This window comes from Pomacea canaliculata, linkage group LG1 (genome assembly GCF_003073045.1).
Source record: "Pomacea canaliculata isolate SZHN2017 linkage group LG1, ASM307304v1, whole genome shotgun sequence".
Lineage (NCBI taxonomy): Eukaryota > Metazoa > Mollusca > Gastropoda > Architaenioglossa > Ampullariidae > Pomacea > Pomacea canaliculata.
Genome location: NC_037590.1, coordinates 14,743,955 through 14,766,918, shown reverse-complemented (window position 1 = coordinate 14,766,918; position 22,964 = coordinate 14,743,955). Strand labels below are relative to the sequence as shown.

At 34.7% G+C, this 22,964-nt stretch overlaps 1 protein-coding gene across 8 annotated transcripts; it reads left to right on the top strand.

The window, feature by feature from the left end:
* Positions 1-404: 404 nt before the first annotated feature.
* On the top strand, positions 405-22,826 carry LOC112553603 (casein kinase I-like). 8 transcript variants are annotated; one of them, XM_025220979.1, is made up of 10 exons: positions 406-596; positions 729-808; positions 2,114-2,224; positions 2,988-3,136; positions 4,030-4,258; positions 4,495-4,665; positions 5,683-5,831; positions 5,993-6,137; positions 6,496-6,514; positions 13,951-14,086. In XM_025220979.1, the coding sequence occupies exons 2-10, from the start codon at positions 733-735 to the stop codon at positions 13,955-13,957; spliced, it is 1,056 nt and encodes a 351-aa protein (XP_025076764.1). In that variant the 5' UTR covers positions 406-596; positions 729-732; the 3' UTR covers positions 13,958-14,086. The 8 variants fall into 8 exon arrangements, with proteins under 8 accessions (XP_025076733.1, XP_025076764.1, XP_025076755.1 ...); XM_025220970.1 differs by lacking the exon at positions 13,951-14,086 and adding an exon at positions 10,740-12,310; XM_025220995.1 differs by having other exon boundaries at positions 407-596; positions 6,496-6,518; positions 13,951-14,055.
* The last annotated feature ends 138 nt before the right edge of the window (positions 22,827-22,964 follow it).

The following is a 22,964-nucleotide window of genomic DNA, read 5'->3' as shown; positions in this document are numbered from 1 at the left end:
TGCAATCGCCGACTCCATTTCATCATTGTAAAACTACCAACAACTTTAAAATTTAGCGATTCTGTTCTCTATTAGCTACTTTATACTTTACCAGTATTAAATCATTAAATTTGCCCAGCGACGGCGTCTTTCCACAAACGCGTACTTGGGTATGTCATTTTTCTTTCACAACCGTAACTACAGACGCGTTCGAAAACCGGTGCTAAAAGATTACGAAGATTTGAACTGGTGTCGTCAGGCTTATCTGGTAATTAATAGGTAAATATAGGTAATTATCTTCACGCTTATTTAGCCGTCGATATAATGTTATCCTTGCATGTAATAAGTCTGAATTGTCGGCAAGAAAATCGCTTCGATACCCTCTAACCTTCTATATCCGGGCCTCTTTACCGGAAGCAAATACTAAGCGCCTGCGCAGTCTGTGTCGAGCAACCATTGAGTAAATAATGGCTGCCAAAGGGAAAAGCTAAACCCGAACGTTATCGTCGGCATCGGTCAGTCCAAGCGTAAATTGAGATTGGCTGAACGCCACTTTTGCGCAATATAATCATTTATCTTATTGATGAGAATTGTCTTCTAACGATACATCATCAAAGGTACGATTTTGGGGATTGTGTTTAACAGAACCCCTCCTTTCTATATTTTTGTTTATGTTCAGTCATAGGAACTTGTCGGTCGAGAAGCCTGTTCATTGTGCTAAATTTGGACACATTTGTCTTTGTTTTTAGCGCTATGGAGCTACGGGTTGGAAACAAGTATCGTCTTGGAAGAAAGATAGGGAGCGGTTCCTTTGGAGATATATATCTTGGTAAGCATTTTAAAATATAAAATGAGAAAGGTTAGATGACAGATTTTTTTTTCAAATTCTCTTTTTGTGTGTACGGAGATGTGGAATCAGCTGTGCTGTCAACTTACCGACTGCATTCCTCTATCATACAAACAGACACTAAAAGAGAATCTTGAACACTTGCAGTTTTACTATTTCTGTCATTTGGAGAAGTATCGTCAATAATTGTCTTCATTCGAAACACACAACGTAATCGACACATTTACATTTTTAACACACTGTGTACATCATTGTTTTAAAAGTACTTCCGAGCTGATTTACTTAGTTTTTATGAGTTTTTACCAGTCAGTAAGTAAAACATCAGTCAAGAGTTTCTTGCCCCTCCCACTCCTTGTCATAGTTGTGAATTTCTTGGAAATTTGACCCTTGAGATGCAAAAGAATTAATGTGGATTCAAGTGTGTACTGAATAAGTGTTGTATAATTTGTTTCTGGTTAATGTTTTACCAGATTGGTCTGTGTAGTAGAAATAATAAAAGAAATAAGACTTTTTTTTATAGCAGAAACAGTTATCAATAGTGCTAACATTTCAGTGATCAACGTGACTACTATTTACATTCGACATAGATGTTTGTAAGGTTGGCTTTCACCCTAAATTACAAGGCTATGTACTATGATAGAGAATTTATATTATCGATGAGTTTGACCATGCATGCATTCATGCCCACTATCAAGAGGCAATCTTTAAAATATCCAGACTATTCCGTTTCTCTCTCATACTTGCATCATTAATTTTTTTTCTGTTTTATTTTTCTAAAAACTTCACAAGGTATCTTGAAACAGGCTGAAACAAAAAAGCCAAGTGTGGATTGAAAGTTCAGTGGGAAAATCAGGGCTTCTGCTACGGCTAAATTCTTTGGGGTCCCAGGGACCCCTTCAGATTTTTAAGGGGTCCCTGTTCTTTGCCCAAATTTGAAGGGGACCCCATTGACGAAAATTGAAGGGGTCCTCCGAACTTTTAATGCGTACTGTACGCAATTTTTTGCGTAAGCAGAAGCCCTGAAAATAATTCAGCATTTGCATATGTTGTCTTTCAATTAGCTGATGTAAACTGTTGATTTCCCCAGTTAAACTACATCATAATAATTGCAAACATCCTTACAGTTTTAGCTTTCATATGTGTGTGCATGCCTGCATATGCAAGCATGCACATGGGGGAAGACCTAAGTTTATTAGTACTCATATTACCACTAAAAAAAAAAAACCTGCTTTCTTTAACAATGTTATCACAAAAAAAAAATTAATATCACTTGGATGTTTTGTGCAGGAACTGATATCTCCAATGGAGAAGAGGTTGCTATCAAACTTGAATGTGTGAAAACAAAACACCCACAGCTCCATATTGAGAGCAAAATATACAGAATGATGCAGGGTGGAGGTAAGGTTTAAATGTAGTACATTTCCACAATCCCAATTTTTTTCACGGCAGAAATAAAATATTTATGGAAAGAAATAACATATCTTGGAAATTGTATATAGAAACAGATAATAACAGTGTAGTAGTAACTGAATCAGTTAAACATTGGACATCCCCAGTTCATTACAGGCTTATAAAGTTGCAAAAACCAGAATTATAATCATTTTTTCCCATGCATTACCACTGTTACAAGACAGCTGAAAGCTGCTGACTTTGGTCAGCATCAGTCATTGATGACTCAGTTCATCTTTCCTGCCAGTAATTTAAACTGACCATAAATGTGGTTTCTAGCATAGTCATCACAGCTCTGTACATGCTAGATGGCACAAAAACCTCAAACCGTTGCAGATAGAAACTTTGCTTAGTGTGTCTTACTGTGTTCTTCATTTTTTTTTAAAGTAAAAAAAATCTTATTTACCAAAATTGAGAAATACACACAAGCAAATAGCTTTATATTTGCCTATCGTTGTATTTTAGAACACCAGTTAACCAACATATTTTGAATATAATCAGAAAATTAAGTTCCAGAGGAACTTTCTAAAGATTACTTTTCTACTTAGTTATTGCAGAAAGTCTTATTGTCTGAGGCTTAAAAGTGCTGATTCCTTATGTAAGATTTGGTGTTTCATTAGTTGTGTGGGATAATATTGTGTTATTTTGAAATACAGTTTTCTTTTTAGTATAAATGCTGTTTTGAGTATTTGTAATTCATTTTTGGCTTTAGTGGGTATTCCAACAATCAAGTGGTGTGGAGCAGAGGGCGATTACAATGTTATGGTTATGGAACTGCTTGGCCCAAGCCTGGAAGACCTTTTCAACTTCTGCTCACGAAAGTTTAGTCTGAAGACTGTATTGCTGCTGGCAGACCAGCTGGTAATGCACCCTCTTACTTCCATTTCTTTAAAGAAAAGTTGTGATCTAAAACCCCAAAACCAGTTAAGAATCTTGGAGCCTTTTTGTCCTTTTGTTTTCTTGTATGCTGGCTGTTATTTTCTTTGTCATGAAATGTGCATGGGCACCACTCTGTGGTGAGGGAGATAGAAATATATTTTGATATTTGCAATCTTATTCCTGCAGAATTCCACACCTAGCTTAGCTTTTCATGTTTTTTAGTTGTTTTAGAGAATCTTGGCGTTCATCTTTTTATTTGATACGTAAAATTGGTTTGGTTTATGTAATTGAATAAAAAGTACCATCTGGGGGAAGTAATTGGATAAAAAGTGCCATCTGTTGGCAGGAGCATAGCTGTGAACCATATCTCAGATTTTGATTTACCTACACTCTTTACCTACCATCCTAGGAGGGTATTTTTAGTCATTGCTGTAGACTGTACCCAAGACAGAGACCTTTGTTAGAAACATCCTAGATCTGACATTTTTCTTTATAGAAACCTGCAATGTAACCAGTTCATAGTAAACCCTGAGGTAGCCTTGCCTGTGCTTCATATCTACAGTCTGAAAGAGAATAAGTCATAAAATCAGATATGATTTTTTTTAATAGTTCTATCTTGTTCACTGAATTCCAGTTTATGGCTAAAACTAAATTCTTCTAAATCATGAAAGCATTTTATTGCTTCTTTTAATTGCTTGCTTTAGTTATAAAACATGTTTTCTTTATCTCCAATTTGTTTAAAATATTGTATTTCATTAATATGGTGGCGTTTTCTTATTTTTCTATAGGTACATGTAGCTTAATGGTCTCTGCATGCAATTTCCAGACATATTGTTTAACTACATTTCATGAAATGCAATCTTTGTGTTTTGCAGATAAGCAGAATCGAATACATTCACTCAAAGAATTTTATTCATCGGGATGTAAAACCAGACAACTTCTTGATGGGTCTGGGAAAGAAAGGAAATCTGGTGTATCTCATAGACTTTGGTCTTGCCAAAAAATACAGAGATGCACGTACACATCAGCACATACCATATCGAGAAAACAAAAATCTTACAGGAACTGCTCGTTACGCCAGCATCAACACTCACCTGGGCATTGGTAGGCATTGTCTTCTAGTTTTATAGTTTTAGTTTGACTTAGAGAACAGAAAACTACCCCAGAGACCTAGTCAAGTAATGCACAATGTTTGAGGCTTGTTGAGAATATTTTTGGATGCTTGTAAAATATAAATGTTAAACTCTGATGATGTATGCTAAAAATAATCTCATGATAATTTATGAAGTGAGCAAGGTCCTGAACACACGGATAAATCAGCATTATTATGTGTATTACAGAACAAAGTCGGCGAGATGACATGGAATCACTCGGCTATGTGTTCATGTACTTCCTTCGAGGAAGCTTGCCCTGGCAGGGCCTGAAGGCAGCAACCAAACGACAGAAATATGAGAGAATTAGTGAAAAGAAAATGTCCACACCAATTGAAGAGTTGTGCAAGGGGTTTCCATGTGAGTTGTGCCCTATACTGGCTATAGGTTTGTTCTAGATCGTTGTGAACACACATTTTTTTTGTGCGTCAGCATTTCTGGCAGAAATATCTGAACTTTGGGTTTAAAGTGTTGGCATAAAAGTATGTAGCATGCATAGACTGGCAACAAACCAAAAATAATAAAATGATTTAGCTGATAGTCAAAAGGCCTGTACAAACTTTGAAATATAAGCATTGAGTTAGAGCAACAGTATCTTCTGGGATTTATCTTTCTCTTTACTGCAACATTGTCATCTATTTTGCTGTAACATGTCTTCACTGTTAAGTTGGTATGAAATCGAAACACGAGGTACTGTGGGAATATGCTCTATTAATAATATATATATATCACACAAACATTTTGACTGCACAATCACTAAAACACCCAGGTGGTTCTTAGGTGCATACATCTTGCAAAGGAGGTCATATGATTTTCATTCTTTTCATTCCCTCCACATATCAATTCAACTTGGTTTTAAGTTTGGTAAAAGTATAATTCTAGTGATGATTTTGCCATAATTCATCCTCAAAAGGCTCCAACTTTTCATGAAATGATGATATGTATGTATGTAAGTCTCTTTTATATGAGAAGCTGTCACTGGCTCTTAAAAGAATCAGCTTAGTCTGAAAGCAGGGTTTGGATTTTAAATCATAAATGCAGAGTTGTGAGAAGAAGAAATTCTTATTGTGGTATATATTATCTAGCTCTTTTCAAGTCTTTTATTTACAAGTTGCTGTATCTTGCTGTTTCAGTACTCATGAAACAATGTGCAGTTTTAAGAAGTAAAATGTTGCCAGATGTTATGCTTCTATAGAAACTGTGTACTTTTACCTTATTACACTGCCTTTGTTTCGCTCTTTATCAAAAAAATACAAAATTTCAGAAGCTAAAGGTATGCAGACTTGTCACATCATCCCTGAGTTATAGATGTTTTGCATTATTTAAAATGAAGTAAGCAAGTAAAAGTGAAACTTGCCTGTAATTCTGTTATTACAGCTGAATTTGCCACCTACCTCAACTTTTGCCGCTCACTACGGTTTGATGACAAGCCTGACTACTCATACCTGAGACAACTTTTCAGAAACCTGTTTCACCGCCAGGGATTCACATATGACTATGTCTTTGACTGGAACATGCTCAAATTTGTGAGTTGGCGTTTTTGTTTTTTTGTTTTTTTTTAAATATGTTCATTTTAAAAGTTAATAACTTTTTCATATTTTGTTTTTTGTTTTTTGTTTTTTGTTTTTTTTTTTTTGAAATTATGTTGAATTCTTTTGTGATGTATCTGTGCATGTTTGTCTAACAGGGGGGACGGGGTACAGAGGAATTGGAACGTGATCGCAAATTGCACAGTTCCACTGCACGAGCTTTGCAAGGAACTGCCATGCCTAGTCGTGGACGCCCAGATCAGATGGCTCTTCAAGGTGTTCCTTCTCCAGCAGACTTTAACAGTAAGTAACTTTAAGCAAAATTTGAAAGGGAAGAGTGGAGAAGGGTGAAACTTCTGTTGCATTGGTCCCAGTAATTTTGTGGTGTGATCTTAGTGTACATTTTTGTCAGTTTATTTAGCTATCATAAAATTATAAATTTGTATTTTAAAATATGTATGCTGAGATTCTTACTTAAATTTATTATTCCACATAAAAAAGTAAAACAGGAAACATTTTTTTATTTCTTCGTTCTTAGGAGAAAAAAAACGATATGGTCTAGGACTAGTTCAAAGAGGTTATTAGACCAGTTTACAAAGTTGTTCCATATGATAAATCTTCTGGAAGTACTTCCAATATCTGTCTTTTTTGCTAAACGCAGACTACCTGTCTGAGAGTCAGTAAGTAAGTACCGCTGTTCTGATCTAGTTTAAGTTATTTGCTTTGCAAAGGAGTGTACCCACAAAAGAATAATGCAAGTATTTTGGCATCCTTTGCTTTCCACATCATTAGCTATTGTATATCTCGAGGAGAAAAGAAGGTTACAGGCTGAAATATTTTGTCATATACTGGTGATATCAGCATCTGATACATTGTCCTATTTTATAATTCCCAGACTAGCTTTCACCATAGAATAATAATATAAGCAGTTTCAAAACGAGCTTTTTGTTATGTAGTGCTAGTGTTCACAGGAGAAAGCACAAATGATAGAATATATCAGATAAAGATTTGCCATGGTTTTATCAAAATTTGTAAAATCTTTTGCCCATCTAATAGAAGATTTTTGGATTAATAGAATTTCCTTGAAGTGCTTGAATATTGCCTTACAAGTAAGATTTCTTATGCTTAACAAGCACAAAATTATGTGTTGTTATCCATAATAAATTTTGAACTTTTGGGTTTTTAATTTTATGTAGACTTGTGGAAAGTAGCAGAGGAAATGGGTTTGATATGGTAGAGCGAACATTATCAACTGTAACAACCCTTGTGATACTAGTCAGAAAGACATACTTCCATGTATGGTGTGGATGTGAATGGTCTGAATGCCTGTGTGTGCGTGCGTGTATGGTGTAATTTCTTCATTAGAAATCTTTGTATTTAGACATGATAATTGTTGATGTTTACAAATAGTTTTTTTATTATTTGTTTTCTCTCTTACTCTCATCATGCCTTCCTTCCGCTTTCTCTTTCTCTTTCTCTTTTCCTTTCCCATGTATGTTTGAAAGAGTGCATGCATGTGCTTGTGTGCAAGCGCCTGCCTTCCTTTAGAGTTGTCCTAATTTATTCTTCTTGTAAACACATAAGCATGCACTTAACCCATTGTATTGTTACTTCATTTGTCATCACCATCATAATATCACTCGTTATCATCACCACTTCTTTTTTTTTTTAATTTTGGGAAGGCAAGTAGATGCATCCTTACTGCTGTTTAGAAGAAAAATATTTTAGAAAGCTTTTTAACAGCCGTTAACTTCTGAATATCTGACTGGCTTTTTTATGCTTTAGGGCCACACTTTCCACTTAAGGGACACAGCTTTTTTATATCATTGTATATTTTCTAAATGTATAGAAAATATTCAAAGTTAATGATTTCCCCAAAATAGATTTGTTGCTTTATCTTTCTAAATTGTGGATGAACTGTAGGTTGAGTTTTCAAGTTTTTTTTTATTATTTTATTTTTTTCTGTATGTTTGATCAAGATATGTTTATAGTCAAAAGCAGCAGTTGCTATTAATTCTTGCTTCTTTTCATTTTACACTGATAATAGTGGAATCTTATTGAAGACATTTTTATACAGTTACATTAGGCTATGCTAATAAATTCCTTTAAGGGGAAAAGAATCTCAGCAGAGCTCATCTTTCTCTTTTTAAAAGCCTTGTTTTCTTTTATCATTATGTTTTTGTTTGTGTGTATGGTTGGGTTTTTTTTTGGGGGGAAGGGGGGGCTACTGATTTATTGGTTTCATTTTTTTTTTTTTAAGTGTAATTGTTAGCAGTTTTCCTGCAATAGAAGTTTTCATTTTGAAGATGCAACACTATAAAAACTGTTTCATGGCAGATTCTGTATACTTTTCATCATGCAGTGTGTTGAATTAATACAAATATTGCGTATAAGAACAAAATCTTTATTTGAGACATCTTAGGATCAAAATGTTGACTGGGCTCTTAGCCTCTAAAGTATCAAATTAAACAAAGTGAGACACACTTCCTGAAGTATCCTATGAACACTTTTTTAAGACTTAACAGATCTAAACAGTTTCTTGCCTGGCCACCTTTATTGTCTACTTTATACAAGTAGATTTTGGTATGGGTTGTGGGAGTTGCATAGAACTATTCTGTTTATCAGAACCTTGTTCTTTGAAGGAAGGTTAAATTAGGATTACAAATTTTGCCAATATGGTATATGAACAGATATTTTCACATTTGAAGATGAGCATAAAGAATGCATCACATATTACAGTAGATATATTAATCTCTACATTAATATAAATTATGCTGTGACTTAAAATACTTGTAACTAGTACAGTGAAGATGATCATTCAAAAAGGTAATAGTCACATGCCATTTCCAACAGGCAACACTACTGAAATGTGTATTTCAAGGTGTCCTCTTCATGTTAAGCATTTGTAACTATGTATGATTTGTAGACAGCGAAGGTGTCATACTCTCATTTGCACTGAGCCCCCTTCTTACTACTCAGTATTCAGTATATGGGTACTTGATTAATCAGGGTTGGTAAAAGACACCAGAAGGTTGGATCTAGTGGTCAGATTCCTGTGCCTTTGACTTGGGAATCACAGTTCAATGTCTATCCCTTCTAAGCCACATCATTTATATATCCTGATATTTAAAATGTTAAATCCCACAGTCTTCTAGGACATTTTAAATACTCTTGATCCTATTAGGTCATTGACAAATACATCATCACAGCCAAAATATAATTTGAAAATTCTGATATGGGAACTGGGATAAAGGTAGGCATAGCAAGTTATTTGTAGAAGCAATGAAGAAAGAAAGTTATTTGCTGCAAAGGGTTCATTTTTCATGTCCTGACTACAGGATAGCTGCATTTGTATTGTAGACAGCACTCTAACTTTACATTTAAATGCTGTAGGAGAAAATGAGATTTATTTACAAGATAAGAAATAACATTTCAAAGACCCATCACTTGTTTGTTCATTTCAGATGATGATAGCTGATTAAGTTCTTGACATATAAATGAAAATCAATTTACACATAATAATTAGAGAATGTGGGGTTAGTAGTTGAAGATGAAAATATGATAAGTGTACAGAAGAAATACTAAATTGCTGGCATTTAATTTGCACATCCCATGAGCACTGCATGTTAAAATATTAGCATAATGATAACGATTTCCTGTCCAAATTATTTTATATGTGAGCAGAAGCAAAGTAAAAATACATGTACAAACTCATAGAAGCTTCATTATTCTTCAATGACAAACTGTAAGTGGAAGTTATTATTAACAGTATTTTATTTTCTTTAATGTATATTCATATAAATCTGTCTTTTTGCCATAAAAATACACATAACATTTTTAATTAAACCACTTTTATTTTTATTGGTGCTAGTTACAATCATACTTTTTTTTTAGGAAAAACGGTTTTCCCAAGCATTTACACATGTTATTCTCCAGCCCCTAATCAGCTTGTTAGATCCAGTTTTACTTGAAATGATTAAAAGTATTTGTAGACAACTGCAGATATTTGAAGTAGTAAAAAAAATTGTATATTGTAGCGATTTAATTTTTTAAATATCATTCATGATATTTTAAATAGATTTAAACAAATTTTTAATGTTACATTTTGTTAACACTTGCAGAAAAATTGCAAAATTTTATTTCCTTTATCAGGGTTAGTTGTGGGCCAAGCTTACAGCTTGGGATAGAACAGCAAGGTAACGTTAATATAATTTTGCATCACCGAAGAAAAGGATTAAGGATAGAGCAGGTTGGTTTTCATCATAAATCTGTTTGACAAACATAATAAACAACTCTGGTATAGGTAGACAGTTTCCGATATGCAGTTTGATAAATAGTAATGTATTCAAGACTTTTTGTTAATTCCTGCTGTTCGAATTATAATTTTATGTGTTCATTTTTAAAAAAAATTATTTTCATGCACATCTGGCTGTAGCCTCCCAGTGTTTTTACTTGTTTTTGAAGTCACCAGTGCTTCCTAAAATGTTCAGCTATATTATGCATTTCATCATTCTTTTACAGCCTTTATCATGAACTAAGATTATCAAATTTCACCACATTTCTCATATGTAAAAGTGATGTGGATTGCCTTGCTCTAGAGAAAACTGAATATGTTTGACATCCTGTAGTTTCAAGTTAGTTTATCTTACTGCTTGCATGGAGGTTCAGGCATGTAGTTATTGCTTCCTATTTTTACTCCATGACACCTTCTGTTCCATTAATTATATGTGTATACCATTTTTGTAAAATGTCTCGTTGTTTTGTCAGTTATATATATACATGTAGAAGGAAACAAATGTTTTGTATTTGTAATATCACACATTTGTGTGATTTGTAATGTTTGCAAACACAAATAAAAAGAAAAGCAGTGTTAGTGTAAGATTTACCTCCCTTTTCTTATTTCAGGGAAATACAACGATTGACAAACTGTTCGAGCTGGCAAAACACTGAAAAAAACCTAAAGTAATAGACCATATGAGTTCTTTCTGAGCAGTGCAATCACACTGACGTAACATTAAGTATGTTGTGCATTCAGGCTCTGAACTGTGTACATTTCGTTCAGCATATGTATTGTGGGATGTAAACTAAACACCAACAGATTAACACTATAACTTTATATCATACAGATGAGTAGAGTATATTGTGTGTGTGCATGCCGTATATGCACACACAGACATACACATGCACACAGAAAGGTATGTGTCTGTAAAATTCCAGTTTAATCTGTAATGTTTGCAATAAGCTGACCTTGAGTGGATGTTTTATTTGCAAAGAATTGAATGCTTGTGTAAGACACATCTATGCCATTTTTTTTTTATCTGGCCCTTGCCTTCCATCAGTCCCTGCCCTTTGCCTTTTTCTTTAGGTTTTTGTTTTTAATACAGAAATACAGATCTAGTTTGTACATCCAAAAATAACAGCACTGTTAAATTATACAACTAATATATGATGTAAAGATGCCATATTAAGTTTAGCTTATGCAGATCCTTTGTACATTTACTGTGGTGTAAAAATGCCAATTAATACATCATCATTGTCAGCACAAAATAATCTTGTACCCCAGCCCTCCAGTCTGCTGAAATTTTTTAGGCTTCATTCTTTTGAAATATGGATTTTTTTTTTCCTGTTTAAACCTTTCGACGTGGTGACTTAAATTAGCATCTCCGAAGTTTTTAACCTAAACTTTTTCCCCTGGGATTTTGCTTGTTACATTATTGTCAGAGCCTATTTCCATTTTGCAGTATTTAACTGCCTAGGCATTCTTTGTAATTTGTGTCCAGTGCGGATGTGCTAATGGACATACTACTCATTATAAATGCAAGACTGCACATATAACAAGAATTAAGAACTGCACTGATGTAAAAGTCATGCATTTTTTTTTAATTAAGTTATTTTGAAAATATCCAACACTTTTTATGCTCCAATCGGCAGTCAGAAATATATTATTGCTGGTTTTCAGTCATATATAGTAAAATGTACTAAAAATGAAACTGGTTCAGAAAACCAAGGAATTAGCTAAAAGTGATTGTGGTGTGGCTGAAAAATTGTACAAGAAATATTACAACTGAAGTAATGCTGCAAAGAAGAGGAACTGCCCATTACAAAATAAAGACATCAGCAAAAATTATCACCTCTGAGTCTTTGTACTCACATTTGAATGAAGAGAGAAAACATGCTTTTTGTTATTTTGCAGAGTGCACAGTTTTTTTCTCAGTTTTTAATCTCACTAAATTTCTGAACATTTTAAAATCTCATCTGTTGTAAAAGTTTGAGATTCTCATCAGAGATGTTTATTTGGCGTGACTCTAACTTGTGCTTAACTCAAGAGAGAGTGGACACCACAATGCAAATATTGATTAGGCTAAGGAGCAAGTGAGTACCATTGTGTGTCTAAAACATTCTCCAAGCCACAAATGGTATTTGTTATATTATGACCTAGTTTAGTTGTATTGGTCATACTAGCTAAAAAAAAAAAACTGCTTAAAAATTATGGATGCTGTAATTTTGCTGGTTAATAGTATTAAGATTTAAGGTTGAGTAATTTCCTACAAACAGAAAATGTATGTGAAAGCTCCACTAAAGTAGTGATAAAACTAAATTAGCTTTTAAACACTTTTTTACGCATTTTCAGTTAACTGTTCTTTATTTCTCCATTTCCATGATTAGCTGGTGGCCTGAGTTTGTTTGCTTATAGTTGGAGCTAATTTGCTTGATACACAGTATTTTTAACACCACAGCCCACCTTCCAATACCTATGCACCACATTTGGAATTTAAATATTATTGATTTTTGTTTGTAGTTTTTGAAGAAAATTTACCGAATAGCCCTTAGTTGTTTCTGTAACTTATAAATCTACAGCCTATTATAATTTTGCAGTCAAAACGACGTGGCTAGAATTGGGGATATATCATTTTTTAATATGCGTGTGAATGGGTTCAATTTGAGAATCTTTAGAAGCATGCCTCAATTGTTAAGTGTCTCAAAACTAAACGCAAATAGTGGCATACATCTTTCAAACCATAATTGTTGCTTTGATTTAAAATGAGAATTTCAAGCATGAACATACTGTTGACTTTCAGACTGTTGTATTTCTTGTAACTCAGTAATATAGGTATAGCTGTCCAGCAGCTTTAATTTATAATGAAAAGCAAGGAGACATTGATTTTCAGATTTGCTGGAAATTTGTAACAACTTTAAAACAAGAAATTTCTTAAAATCAAATAAAAAGACAAACTTTCTAAAGTTGATTATTTCTGGCATGTCTTCCATGTGAAATGCATAGTTCTTCATGGCACAATGTAGATGTAGTGCAAGTATCTTGGCATGATTCTGAAGCAGTCACATTGGACTTTAAGCTGCACAGAGCTCAGGATGGTTGATGACCAACCATTGAATATGTTTGAAGGCATTCCTAAAGAATAAATAGCCCAAAAGTTTCCATAGCAAGGGCCCACTAGTTGGTCTGCTTGCTTGATGCAGTTTGGGGCATTATGATGGTAGAAAAAGAGGATTTTGTGTGTTTTTCGAGTGCTATGGGGCTTTTATTAATGTTGACTGTGCAGTATTTTGATGTTGTAATAGCACAATTTGCTGTGATTAGCTCTAAATACTTATAGTATCTTATTTCAGTACTAGATCTATATTGCACCTTGCTTGCTTCCTGCTCCAGTTTTTCATGCTGAGGAAAAGCGGTTGTTGCAAGTCTTTGTGGCCTGTGTCCCATTTCTTTCTGATGAGAGGCTTGCAATATGCTGCATGCTTTTTGGGTCTGACGGGCAGTTTACCTTTAATGCTGTATAGTACTTTGCATGCCCTGCTTGAAGTATCATTGAATGCAGTTTTCTTCAGATTTTCATCAGGGGCTTGGTATTTGTGCCCATTGTATCTTTCATGCATAAAAGTTGCATTTTGCTTAACCTTAACAACTCTCTTGTCATTGTCACTCATTTCTATGTCCATTTTATTCAATTCATATTTTCATCAAACTTCCTTTGTTCCTGTTTTCTTCTTTGTTACTGTGATCTTTACCAACTGTTTTATGCTTTTTCTGGATTCATTCACCTTCTTGTTTTGTTCTTTTCTTTTTTTCTTCCCCCATTTTTTCTTGCCTCTTCAGATGTTAGAGGCCTGTCGAGTCAGCCCAAGGACAGGCTGCCAGTGCGGCTGTCTTTGGCCACCAAGGGGTCCGAGTCGCAAGAAGGGGTAATGGATAGTCGCACTAGTGATCGTTTGGCAACCCCATCCACAGGGGGCAGGCTCAGTTTTAAGGGCTCAGGTCTGCCAGTCCTCGTCGGAGGAAGTATGGACAACTCGAAAGTGCGACGCATTGCAGCAGACAGCAGAAGCCAGAAGCAAAAGCCCTGATGAAAAGGCCATTACTGGGCTTCTCCACAATCACTGCAGCATTGTGTTCATTTGTAGTGTTCAAAAAAACACCTACTCTTTCTTCTTGGAAAGTGCTGATCTTCAGGTGCTAATCTATCACAACAGTTACGATTAGCAGCAGTGTACAAGTGACCCAGTCCACTTTGATGCCCAAAAAAAAAAAGGAAAAATGAAAGAAAATTTGTTCGTAATAGAAAGTATGCATATTTGCTATTTGTTGTTAAGTTTTATCGTAAAAATGTGCTCTCTACATTTTAGTTTTTTATTTCTGTAAATTATGAAGGTTTTTTTGGCTTTGTTTACAAACTGCTAAATAAGGGAAAACATCTCACAATTGGCAGAGGCAAAAAGGTAGTACAATGTTCCGTCATGTATGAACTTCAGAGAAAAGTTTAGTAATTTTATTATACTGGCAACATTTCTGATTTATGAGGACTAGTCACAAAACTTTTTATTTTAAAGAAAAAGGCCTGTAGTTTAAAGTCCGGGGAGGGTTGGGGTAGATGTGAATGAACAAGAAAATCATGAACTGGAAGTGACTGAAACATTTGATGAAGCAAATGTATTGTCTTTGTGTAAATGAAGTTGTCTTCCCCTCAGTTTTTTGTTTAATGCAATGTGAAATTGGTATTCTTTCTAAACAGGTTGTGGACTGGTTGAAACATTTATTATTTGTGGAAAAAAGGGTTGTTAGCATGTTGTATATTTTGATTTTTAGTTGATATTTTAGTGAGGTAGGCTTGAGAGAAAATATGAGTGCTTATTATATGCATGTGTGTGCACACGTTTTGTGAGAGGTTGGGGTCACTGCTGTGTTGCAATTATTTTTGTTTTTAACATAAAATTTCAAGCTTAACTTTAATAAAATTTAAAAAGCTGTAAAAGAAATTTGGGGATCAAATTTGAAGTCATGTGATCTTTCATCTTTGTGAAACTGTAGCATGTTTTCTGCTTCAGCATGGACAGAAAGCCAATTGATCTTCTGATTGGGTGTGCCATAAATCTTAGGCATTCAGCACAAGTCTTTTGGTGGTATTATCGTCATCTTTCCATTCTCCTGGGGGTTAATACCCAGGACATTCTTCAAAATTGCTTTCAAACTTTTTTTGTGTGATTTTCTCCTTGGAATGAAAAGCCATCATTGTTGGATGTTTCATTTTGTGGTTCTTCCGGATACCAGGGGTGGTCCAGTGGCACAACGGTTAGCGCCTGTCACCAATATAGTGAGGGTTGGCTGTCCTGGGTTCAGCTCTTGTCTTGAACACACTGTGCATTCTCTTCATGTGGCACCAGTTTACAGGCTGGTCGTTTAACAAAGCAGATATCTTGTAGCTTGGCTTTTTCCCCCTAAATCATCTTGAAAAATTTTTAACTGGTATGCTGCACTTTTTGTTTTATGTCTGGGTCCAGTGGCACAACATTTAGCACCTGTCATGAGTACAGCAAAGGTTGGCTGCTCTGGGTTCAACTCATGTCTCAGGGTGCTATTCTTTCTCTGCATGTAGCATCAGTTTACAGGCTGGCTGCCTTGCCATACTCACACCTGTAAGGAGTGTGCTTTTAGTGCTTAAACCAAGAACGAAACATAGACAGCATACAAGGGATAGAAGAATAAACAACAGTATTGACAGCAAATAAAAGAAAAATATAGACAACGCAAAGAGGAACCAAGTAACAAGAACTGTGAATAGCGTTATTCTGCAGAGGAAGATGAGTAGGAAAGTTGCAATAAGTGGAAAAAGGAGAGGGAGTGAAAAAGGACTAGCATTGTGTGGACTGTGTTAGGACTAATGCTCAAGGAAGAGGTGCGTTTTTCATGCAGATTTGAAGGATTCATTTGTAGGTGGCGAAAAGGAATAGTTTCATTGTTTCACTGCACAGTAACTAAAATTCCTGTGACCATATGTTGTTCTGGTGACAGGAGTAGTTTGGATATGGTTATCAGAAAAGGAGCATAGTTGTCTGGCTGGGATGTAGGGGAAGAAAAATTCAGAGGAATAAGGCAGGAGCCTCCAATGAAATTAAAAACATAGCAAGGACAGTTTGCACTTAATGCTGAGACCATTATATCTGATACAATGGTACTTTGTAGGAATGAAAGATAATTTCTGTGTCACTTATCTGAAGATGCCATCGCTAGAAATGTGTGTAGAAATCTTGTTTAATTGTACAGTAGTGGTAAATAACTTGGAGCAAGATCAGTTGATTTTGAATTTTTGCAGCATAAAATGTAGTCTGGTTTCCTGTCAAAGGAATAAGGTCGTTAGTAATCTGTGCTGATGATCACGGTGGGATTTTTTTTTATGTATAAATTGAATTTAGTAGCAAGTCCTGTTGTGGAGGGAAGGATTTTTTTTTTTTTTTAAGGACAAGTATTAGGTTGACATCTTTACACAGCTACTTAGCCAGAAAGGGTTAGTGCAGTATTTACTTTTAATGCAGTATCATTTCTTGCTTTCCTTTCACCTCCTGTGTTGTATTTTGCTTGATAAAAATCCTTTCAGTCCATTTATTGTATAGGTGTCTGCATGTGTGTATGTAGGGGGGTGGGGAGGAGTCTTGTATATAAAGAATGGTTTTACTGCTGTCTTAAGTTTTTCTGTTAACTTTCCTTTGATGTCAACTTTTGCAAAACTGTTTGAGAAGGATGCAACAAACTAAGCACGTCACTGTAAGCTTTATTAATAGCCATTGTATAAGCATCTTAATGGTCTTAACTACAGCTTAGGCGAGGTTGAGTTTCACTTGGTCATGTTTATGTGATGGGCATACACAGAAAATGTGTGGGTGTTGTGCAGAAATTTAAGTTTCAGTAATAATTTAGAAAAACAACCATTCTTAAAGTGAATTTTCTGCATACCATTCTGTATTAGCAAGAAATAAGGCTATGGAAGGAAGTAAAGACAAAATTCGTTCTTGGGATGATGGGCTATTTAAAATTGAAGCAATATTTATAGCATTAACTTTTATTGGTATCCAAAAGGAGTAAATTCACCATGCAAACTTCGCAAAATAGTAATATTATTGTTGCTGTAGCAACACTACACTGGAAGGTTAGAAGACCCTTTAAACACAAATATGCATGTTATCATGAGCACTGTATTTACTGAGGGGCAGAGGGGGAACATTGAATATTGCTTTTTACATTTGTGCAACATTGTATTATAAAAATGTCAGCTATAGATGGTGACATACCATAACTTTGTTTGGCTTATTATTCTGCCAGTCATTCATACAGAAAATAGTTCACTTTTCTTAGACAAAGATCATATTCTCATTAGTGTTTATAAATAGCATTCCAAACTTTAAAACTTCTAAAAGTTGATGTAGGAACTAAAGTACACTAGGTTATCTACTTTTTTTTGCCATTAATAAACCATTTGTGTATCAACGTTTATGACATTTTTGGAGCTGTTTGTAATACCTTTTCTTGGTTTGTCACCTGTAAGCAAAACCCGTCTGTGACCATCTTAATTGTGTTTATGTGCTGTTATAAAAAGAAAATGTTGTCCTTCAAATTAACCAAATTTTCATTTGAATAGCTAATATTTTATCCAAGCCAATGTTTAATGAGAGAGGGATCCATTTAATCACAATTTTTGTTTTCCCTACTTTGCAAGGATAACAGTGAATTTTTGTGCTTATTTTATATAAATTTTACCTGTAGCTCATAGGGTTTTTTTAGTTTCTAGATATTTCAAGTTTTATGGACTTAAAAAGGATTAAAAGGAGCTAATGCATCAATATTAGAACTATAAAAATATTTGTCTTTTAAAGAGGGGAAATAAGAGAGCCTAGGTCGGTGATTGCATGTGTTTATATTCACACTGTATTGTGTTATTTTTGTTGAGAAAGATGGCAGTCTTGTAATCAATTTGCACATAAACTTGACATGACTTATAGGCTTGTGCATTGTACAGCATAAACCACATCTGCTCTTTCTTTAAACTTTTGTTTAACTGAGTTTTGATATCTTATATAACTTCCAAAGATAGTTTCAGCTTATAAATTTGTGTCTTGCATGATGCACATGTATTTTAATGTTATTTTAAAGATTATTTTGATTCATTAGTGTTGGATTTTAGCAGGAATGGGTTATTTTTTAGTTTCCTAAACTGTTTGCAGTTTGCGTGTTTCTTTTTATGTTGGAGGAAAGTGATATTTTATTATAATAAATAGCTCAGATTGTACAATCGAAATTTAAGCTGTTTCTATTAATAGTGTGGTTTTGTCATGCAGAGTGTAAATGTTTCTGTAAAAAGTTTACTTTTTTAGGCAATGTTCACCTCTTCACTGTCAGGTTAACATATGATACTTATTTCTCCATCCTGTTTTGAGAACCTCTGTCCTTCACAGAAACAAAAGAGGGACTGGGGCAACACAGGCAATAAGTGTAAAAGGGCAACTGTTTCCAAAATAGACAAATTCAAAGTAAGAATGCCAGTGAATGAGACTTTTTCATACCATGGCAGTGAAGGGGACAATTTTTTCAACTTGTATATTGATTTCAGCTGTCAGAGAAGTTGAAATATGTGTGTGTGTGTGCACATATTTGTGTGTGTGTAGATGTGCATACACATGTATGCATGTGTGTGAAAGAAAGGAAGATTGAAGAAAATAGCATGTATACACATGCTTACTTTGTGTGCACATAAGAAACAAAGGAAAAAATGAATTAAGAAATATGCCTGGGTTTTTCGTTTTTTTTTTTTTTTTTTTTTTGTAAAAGTCTGCATCTTGCTGTTCTTGTACTGAAAGCTTTCTTTTGGTCCTGTGGTGAAAAGAAAGCATTTTCATCTGTATCTTAAGAAGAATAAAAGCATGGAAATAATAATGATGTTCAATAATTATTTTCTTTGTCAGGTGTATCAGAATTCAATTCTGTTGGAACATTATTAAAGTTTGTTCTTTACATAAACTTAAGTTTGTATTCAGAAAAGAAAAAAATGAACCTGAAGCTTGAAAAGCAAATATTTGCATGATAGCTTGACATAATCTGTGGGAGAGTGTGTGTATGTTTATGCAGGCTTGCTTTGTTGTGCATTTGAATGTGAAAGAGAAAATGTGGGTATTCAGTGAAGTTAAAAATAGTGCATTTTTACTTAGTTCACCATCATAAAATAATAAAAGCAATCTTCTTGGGAATTATCTTTAATAATATCTACCAGCTTCTTGTAAAGAAACATTTTACTGCAAGTATAATGTTACAGTAAGCATATTTACAGCATTGTGGATATTGTCATTGCCATTTAGCTGCTATTACACACAGCAAGGTGTTCATCAGCTGCCAGGTAGAAGAAACAACAAGCACGTAACAAAAGGTTGTTAATAACGTATGAAAAAAATATTAATGATTTCACATTTCAATTGTAGTTGCAGTGGAATCTCATTAGTGCTTGTCCTAGTATGGAGAAAGGAATAAATTAGTTCAAGAAAAAAGTACACTTACATGTACATATGCAATTTGTGATGCAATACTAGGTCATGATGTGTGGGAAAACAGTTGTGTGCACACGAATTAGACATCTACTGCAGAAACAAGGCAACTCTGTACTTTTGCTTGCTTTATGGTCACATTTTTGTAAATAGTTGATGTTTATTTCATAGAGCAGAAAACAGCTTAATTTTATCCTTACAGAAATGTATTATATATTTCTGTTAGTTTTTATGGTTTATATGGGTAATGAACTTCAGTGATCCTTTTTATTTTACTTTGCAGCAACTTCACCTCGTCCCATGTCTAGAGAAAGGGAGCGAAGAACAAGCACTCGTTTACATAGAGGTATCCCAACTGGCGCTGAAATGCAGCGTGAAATGACCCGTATGTCAGTCACACCCATGCAGCAGGGACAAATGATGGCTCAAATGAACTCTGGCATGCGTCGAGGTAGTGCATCCAAAGAGGATAATGCTCGTTCAGGGTCCTCCAAGCATGTACGAAAATGACAACACAAGTGCCATGTCTTCTGTGTGATCTCTAAAATGATGTCTGGCAAGGAAGTTTACTAAGAAAGTTCAAGAAAAACTGCTGCTGGTATAATACAGCATGAAAAGATAGACCATTTCTTTCAAAATGGGCTGGAGATTGTTAGTGAAACCTCTTCATCAGAATTTTGCCATAGTGCAATTTGGTGACCATGGAAAACTGTGGGAAAAAATCCATATCCACCAGCCACAATTTTTTTTTAAAAAAAGTGTGGTGTACTTCTTACCAGAATTATCAGAATGTAATGGGTATCCAGATTGGTCATTGTTTTACTTTTTTTTTTTTTTAATGTACCTAATGTTTTAAATTGTCATCTTTGCTGTCGTCAAACTGAAGGTACGCTCTTATGCACACTTTCATTGATGGCAAAAGATTATAAAACAAGCACAAATTGGAAGTTGATTATTTATGCCTTCATCAGAGGGGTGGGTGATTGAGTGAAATAGTTATGAATTTGGGTATTGACTCTGGCAGGTGCCATGGGTGCTTCACCATGCTGCATGCATTCATCTCTCTTAGTATTTTCCAGCAGTATTCAACTGCATGTAATTGTGACCATCCAGTAAAGCAATAACAGCTCATCTACTAACATACCTGCCTGTTAATGAGAATGTCAGCTGATGGAGAACAGTCACTGCACCATTTTGTGGAGAAGGAAGAGCTTAAGTATTGATGCAACAGTCATGACTCGGGTGATCTCTGTTATACATAAAGTGAAAAGTATACAGAGCACATGTATTGGTTACTGTCTTTATGTTAAAATACACAATATTTAAGACTTTTGTAATATTTTGAGACATCATAGGTTACCAGAAAATGCCCAATAACTGTCTTTTGGTATTTTGACCAAGTGAAATTTTGTTTATTCACTTTTCTCTATTTGTATGCAGTTTATCTGAAGACATTCTCTAAATTAAGCAGAGTTTAGAATTTCTTGTGGGGTGGGGGAAAGAAAAATTAGTTGATATTAAATGTGCTGGTAAACTGTTCCAAAGTGTATTTGCTAAAGGTTTGTAAAGTAATATATCACAAGGCTGGGTAAACAGCTTTGTACTTTCAAAATCATCAGGATTATAAGTGTATGCGGAAGCTCCCATTTAGATGTCAAGGCCTTGTTGCAAGTAAAGGTTAATTCAGGAGGAGGGGATAACTACTTAAAATGGTTGCAGATTTTCAGAAATTCTTTGTTATAGGAAAACAGAAAATACCATACAATTTTTGCAACCTTGTCATTTTGTCGTTAGGGAAAAGCAGATAGTGTGAAAAACTGTCAGTAGACTTGTTGATAGTTTTAAATCACATAAGATAAAGATCTGATTGTAAGCACTGTGTTGGAAACACAAGAAGTGTGTACGTTAGCTAAAAAAAAAAAAAAAAGCAGTATTTCAGCATTTTCAAAAATTCCTTTTTGCATAAAATTCAGCTATCTCTTTGCTTTTCAAAAAGGTGCGAGTTTTTTGGTTTTTTTTTCCAGCTTATGATCAAGATACACGTGGATATGCGTGGCTATGATACTTGGATGTGCATGTTTGTGTGCCTGTATACTTGTTGGCAGCCTGCTTTGCATACTTTATTGTAAACTTGTACGAACACTTGAGGTTGGATGCAAATGAGAACCGTCTGTTTCTGCACTTTTTACACTTGTACATAACCATGAATGATGCATACATTTGTGTGTTCATGTGAATTTGCTGTTTTCCAAATATGGAAAATGCACTAATGTAGAACTTTAAAATGTAATTTTGTTTTCCCTTAAGGATTTGCTATATCATACACATGTACAAAGGTTAATGAAAAACTTGCTTTGTTCGTATCACTCTTGTTCTCAGATGTTCCTAACAACCATTTCCTAGCTCACACTGTGAAACAGTCTGCATGTATGCCGATACAAGGTTTCTTGCTAGCTGGCTGGCATAGCAACATGGACTGATCAGTAGTTTTCTTATTCACATCACGTGTGTGGTCTAAGTCTGTGCATGTTAATTATCTGAGTGTTGTGAACATGTCTCAAATGTATACTGCCAGTGTTTTTGTACAATGCTGACTGTTGATTCAGAAAGACCATTGTAGTCAACATTAAGACTGCCTCACACTCTCCACTTTAGTTTCTAAATGTTAGATGGCGTATGACAGGGGGAGCAAGAACAAGTGATGTTGAATGTGCTTTGGTCATTGATCTTGAACTATTACCTTTTGGTTTATTAGAAGTTTACAGTAAATTGTACAGTAAGCCATTCTGCCATGCACTTATTTTTTTAAGGGGTGGCTACCTCTTCAAATACAAAACAGCTACAAGAAAACATTGACATTAAAAAAAAGCGACTTTTGTAATGGGGTTTTTTCTCAATATACAAGTATGGGTAAACACATGATTATGCGATGAATCATTAAGGTGTTGCAGCAAGTGTATACCTTAAAGAGATTTCAGTGTGTATTATCTCAAACATCTCATTTGAGTAAATGGATAAATGATTTGTTTGGAGAAAGTTATGGTCATCAGATTTAAACATTGCAAAACCCTTGTTGCATGCATCAAAAGTGTATAGATGAGACTCCTGACTACTAGTTTGCCTGTATAAAGTCTAGTTAAGGAATTCAATAAAGTGTGGGTTTGTTTTTGACCCTGCCTTTTGTGTACTACTGAGTTTTTTGGTGAGACTCTTCAAGATCTGTTCAGTTGTACTCTTTCCAGTTCTGAAGCCGGCCTGCTCCTCCGCCATCTGTGTGAGGCGGTTCTGAGACACCTTCAACATTACTTG

What these genes read in the sequence shown, in the direction of transcription:
- LOC112553603 (XM_025220948.1), top strand. Translation starts at nt 733, where the DNA reads ATGGAGCTACGGGTTGGAAACAAGTATCGTCTTGGAAGAAAGATAGGG. An exon ending in CAGAATGATGCAGGGTGGAG is followed by an intron (nt 2,225 to 2,987) that starts GTAAGGTTTAAA and finishes TTTTGGCTTTAG; the next exon opens with TGGGTATTCCAACAATCAAG. An exon ending in TTCTCCAGCAGACTTTAACA is followed by an intron (nt 6,138 to 13,950) that starts GTAAGTAACTTT and finishes TTGCCTCTTCAG; the next exon opens with ATGTTAGAGGCCTGTCGAGT.